The sequence below is a fragment of the Athene cunicularia genome (assembly GCF_003259725.1).
Source record: "Athene cunicularia isolate RWA chromosome 11 unlocalized genomic scaffold, athCun1 chr11_part1, whole genome shotgun sequence".
In the NCBI taxonomy this organism is placed as follows: domain Eukaryota; kingdom Metazoa; phylum Chordata; class Aves; order Strigiformes; family Strigidae; genus Athene; species Athene cunicularia.
Genome location: NW_020799113.1, coordinates 2,334,561 through 2,339,899, shown reverse-complemented (window position 1 = coordinate 2,339,899; position 5,339 = coordinate 2,334,561). Strand labels below are relative to the sequence as shown.

The 5,339-nt window shown below is 45.6% G+C and overlaps 1 protein-coding gene across 1 annotated transcript; it reads left to right on the top strand.

Moving 5' to 3' along the window:
- The first annotated feature begins 374 nt into the window (after window positions 1–374).
- On the top strand, window positions 375–2,114 carry LOC113484499 (arylamine N-acetyltransferase, liver isozyme-like). The gene has a single exon (XM_026856895.1). It carries the CDS (start codon window positions 412–414, stop codon window positions 1,303–1,305), a length of 894 nt encoding a protein of 297 aa, XP_026712696.1. The 5' UTR covers window positions 375–411; the 3' UTR covers window positions 1,306–2,114.
- The last annotated feature ends 3,225 nt before the right edge of the window (window positions 2,115–5,339 follow it).

The following is a 5,339-nucleotide window of genomic DNA, read 5'->3' as shown; positions in this document are numbered from 1 at the left end:
TTGCTTTGAATTCTATGCCGCTACGGTCTAGCAGCATTTCTGCAAACCTGTGGTCGGTTCGATTAATTTTTTGTCACGTAGCACCTCATATGGGGCCAGAGATTCTGTTGTGCCACCTGCCGTGCCTTCCCCTAGGAAAAACATTCACCTGGGTTGAAGGCAACATCTGAGCCAGAGAAAGCATTATAGTCACCTGCTCCTATCCTCGTCTCTTTTTTCAGAAATACAGATGACACAGGCAGGCCTCACCTGCATTCATCTCCTATCAAGGGCAGAGATTTCTTCCAAATCCGCAATGAAACGGCCTAGGCTCCATTTGCAGGCTGGTTAACCTGTGCTGCAGAAACAGGAGTGAACCCCTTGACAGCTGCACAACAGTAACTGGCTATTTTTCTGCTCACACAGGCAAAAATGGACATTCAAGAGTATTTCGCAAGAATTTCTTACAACAGTTCCCATAAGGATGCAGACTTGCAAACCTTGACAGACATTTTCCAGCATCACATCCAGGCAATTCCTTTTGAAAACCTCAGCATGCATTGTGGGGAGACCATCGAACTGGATTTACAGTCTACTTACAATAAGATAGTGAGGAAGAAACGTGGTGGATGGTGCCTGGAAAGCAACCACCTTTTATTTTGGGCCTTGCAACAATTAGGGTATGACATCTGTATTCTTGGAGGAAATACTTATGAACCAGCAGAGGGGGCGTACACTGCTGAGATGAATCATATCCTACTGAAGGTGGTGATCAAGGGAGATCCCTACATAGTAGATGCGGGTTTTGGCGGTGCCTACCAGGCGTGGCAGCCACTGATGTTGGTTTCTGGGAAGGATCAACCCCAGGTCCCCGGCATCTTCCGCTTCATGGAAGACAACGGCACCTGGTTCTTTGAGAAAGTCAAAAGGAAGCATTATATTCCTGAGCAAAGTGTCCCTTTTGCTGATACTCCTCAACGGGGGAATATCAGAAAAATATATACATTCACTCTCAAGCCACGGCATATAGAAGACTTTCAGGAGGTAAACACGTACCTACAAGTGTCTACAGATCACGTACTTCGGAAGAAGTCGCTCTGCAGCCTCCAGACCACTGAGGGGTTTTACTCCTTAGTTGGCTGGACCTTCACTGAGATGAAGTATAACTACATGGACGGCATGGATGTGGTGCAGATCACAACTCTTACTGATGAAGAGGTTGAGAAGACCCTGAAAGACAAACTCAATATAGTGTTGGAGAACAAACTTGTACCAGTAAATGTTCGTGGCTTGCCACCTAATTTAGTGGATACATTCCAATTCTAATGGTGTGCTAGATGGATCTTTAAATATCCACTATAAAAATTAACATTAATAATAGTAATCTGAATCTGAAATTGAGCTAATCAGATGAACACCAGTCTTAGTAAATTCAAGTACATTGCTAATGAACTGCTTATACCAATTGCATTTTTTTTCTTAAGCTTCTCCTCTTTTGGAAATGGAGACATCTTACTACCTCTAGTTTGCTCACGTGGAAATTGCTTTTTGACTCCATAACTCTCTGGATCTCATTTTATTTCAGATATATATTGTGGCAGAGGAGACCAAAACGATACGGAAGGAGAAGCTTCATTACCATTTTACACAAAAGACCTCTAACCTTTTTTGGTGTTATTTCCAATTTTCTTCTCGGCAGAGTTTTACAAATTATTCACTTCCGTTAACAGTCTGCAAGAGAAAGTTGAGCTGAATTTGGCTTTCAAAGACTTCATAATGAAATGAAAGGTTAAGACTTTTTCAAAACAAGCCACTATTAGGTGCTGATTAGCTTATGATGAAATAAGTTGAAAGACTTGAGTCCTATTCCCTTACCAGAAATTGACTTAAAGTGAGCTATTTATGCAAGGACACCTTAAAAACTCCCCAAACTGTCTAATTTTGAGCATCCAGTTTTTCTGAGTCAGAAAGCCAGGAAAGTGAAGGTAGCATTACTCTGTGGCTTTGGTGCAATAAGGACAATTTATCTCTGATGAGGATGGGGCTTGTTGGTTTCACTGCTCATAAATGATGATTCCTGCTGCATTTAGGCATTTCTTTTCCAGAGCTAATAAATATGTGTGTATATATATATATATATATATATATATATATATTTATATGTAAGTTGTTCGATAATATAAATTAGATTACTGTATGGAGAACACATCGATTATAAAGCCAAGATTTTTTCCATTTAGGAAAATTAAAGAATATTTCCCTTTGAGATGTTTCTTCTGTTGCTTCAGATTCCCGTCGCAGAAACATTGCAAGTGTTTCATCAGCACCTCTCTGCTATCCTAAATATGAGCTCACCAAAAGAGTTTCAGGGAACTCTCATTTTCCCCCTCTGTATTCATACACATATATAACTGTCCTTTAGTCAGTGCACCTGTTGAATAGCTGGGACTATTTTCCTTTGAAAATATCTTGCAACACTATTTTTTTTGCATGTGGTACACAGGTTTGAATACCGAGCCATTTATGTGGTTGATAAAGATAGTTGACCATTGACTTGGGAGTCCTCTTTGTGCAGGCAGGTCATACCTAAGTGGGTGGAATTGATTGTGCCCAGGTCACAGGCTATTTTATCTATTCGTTTAGCAACTCTACAGAATCTTTGCAAGTGATCAAGTAATTAATTTGAACAGGGTGTGTTAGTTGACTTTTGGACTACACCAGCATAACATCTTTATTTTCAAGCAAGGACTTTCTGTCCCGGCACAGGAAAATGCATTGCCCTGCAATTACCAAGCAACTATGGTGAAAATGTGGTGAAATTAAAGAGAAGTAATGAACTGGTCTTTAGCAACTGACTATTTCCCCATAGACCATCTGCTTTGTTCGTAGGCTCTGCCATGGGTGCCTATTCTGCCCGGCTGCACTCTGTAATGGCGTTTCAGCCCCATATTTTTCCAGATTTCCAAATGTTCCCATTTGGGAATTTTCCAAAGCAGGCTACTGACAGCTCTCATGAGAAAGCGTGAAATGAAACTCTCTCAGGGTCCAGCCAGCAGTGCCGATGCCCCGTTACATATTAGTCTGTCATACTGCCCTTCGGCAGTGACAGCGTAACGTGACGGCAGTTATTAACTGTTAATCATGGGAGCATTTATCTGCACAAAACCCCAGTAAAACAGAATGTTTCCAATTTCTAGATAGGACATTGAAATGAAGAAAGAGCGATTAACATCCTGGCTCTCCAGAGGTGCTCTGGGTGCATATTACTTACTGATTTGGGGAGCACTGGAATATTTTTGCGGCAGCGTGTGCACTGATCAGATGCAGAGGGGAGGGAGGTCGTGTACTTTTTGCAAAGTTGAAAAAGTAAAATCTCAGGCACAAGCAAATGCTGGGTGCCCAAGCTCCCTGGGAGGCTGCTGAGAGGCAATCCCTACCTCCCCAAAGCTCTTGGGAGGGAGCCAAAGCCCTGTGCCCCGCTCTGCCAAGTGTTGCAGGAAGCAGTGGCGCTGCATGCTGATGTGGTGGTTTGAACTTCTGGGAAGGGGAAAAAACACCCACCATTTGTTGACATTCACGGTGAGAACAAACCACGCAGCCACCTCGTGCTCCCCAGGAGGGTGCCCTGCCCGGGGGCAGCCCCACAGCTGCTGGGGGGTGGCTGCAGACAGAGGTACCCTGGGCTGGGGAGGCAGCTGTTGGCTCTGCCCCTGGGCCCTGGGGGGGAGATTTGGTTTCCGATCCTGTTCCTGCCAAGCTGAATTTCTTCTTTGAAACCACTTCCATGTGACCCTGCTGGGGCTGTCTTACCTCTGGTCTGGTAAGGAGCGTTTGGAGCAGCGCTTGCAGGAGCTGAGGAGGGGGAAAAATAAACAGGAAAGAAAGGAGAAATTGCAGCCGTGTCTCGCAGCTCTGCATTGCTCCAAACACGCGGCGCGGAAGGGGCTGGGAACTGCCTGAGCTCCCTGCCCTGCCTGGGACGGGGACCCCCACTCCTCGCCCACACATACAAGTTGACGTCCTGGTGCTGCCTTCTAGGCACATCCAGGTGCTGCATGAGAAAAACGTGTCTGAGTGTGGCAGAGTGAGTTTTGGTTTATTTTGCTTCTGGGATCACTACCTGCACGCTCCAGACCCAGAGAAGACTGCTGCTAACTGCTGATCAGCTTGTCCAGCAGAAGGAAAAGCCAGAGGAGTTCTGGGGGTCGTGGACGTACCAGGTGGGCAGCAGGGAATGTTTGTGGGCCCAGGTAGAGGAGCATTTCTCATGAAGGAGCCAGTGGGGAGGGGAAAACTGGCCAAAGAGCTGCTGTGAAGCCTGAGTTACCCAAAAGGTTTGACAAAGAGTTCACTGGCTGCAGCACCCCCGGGCAAGTGGGCAATCGGGTACAGAAAGCTTGAATACTGAGAAAAAGCCAAGCCATGTCCAGCACAGCTACTCCCTTCTGTCGTCCCATGGGCAGGAGCTGGTGCCACAGTTGCAGGCTCACCCTTCGGCTGCTGGCGTGGGCACCACCAACACTGCACATGAGGGAAGCTGCAGATACAACTGCAGAAAGACATGTAGCCACGGTGGTCTGATACCTATAACCACGCAGGGAAGGCAATGAATAGAAAGCACGAGGGAGTTCTGCCATTAGGAATGCATTTATAGCCTGAGAATATTATTGACGGGTCTTGGAACAGGGCAGCCTACTCCGATTAATTCCCTTTGGAAATGAAAGGCTAGAGCCAGCCACTCGGCTCAGGGTGTGCAGGGTTTCCTTTTCCAGTGACTCAGAGCTGAGCAAGACGGGAAAATCTGACCTTGTGTAAGAGTTTATGATTTTATACTAATTCGGTTTAAAACACTTTGATTGTCTTAACACTTGTAAAGTCTCTGTTCCCTCCTCCTTACCAAAACCTGATAGTTAAGTAGAATACCAAACAGATTGCATTTTAAGCAAACATTAATATAATATAATATAATATAATATAATATAATATAATATAATATAATACGCCTTGCTTTGTTATGCAGCCCATCACAGAGGTCATTACAGAGGGCAGCTGTTTAACAGTGAGCAGACACTGGACTGTTACCCCACCAGGGCACCTGCACTTTCATTTCCCCAGGCAAATGCTGCAGCGTATAATTGCACAGCAAGGGCAGGTACACTGAGGGTCTTCCAGGAAAAGCTCAACCAGCTTCCGCACGTGCCAAGGCTGGGCAACTGCGTTAGAGTGTCCAGGTGGGCAGCAATATCCTTTCCAAGGACATTCCTGTTTGCTCCTTCACCCCCAGTCACGCTCCCTGCACCCAGCCTGCCCAAGCTGGACTTTGCCGCTTTGGCCATGGGTGCAGGCACCTCATGGCTGCA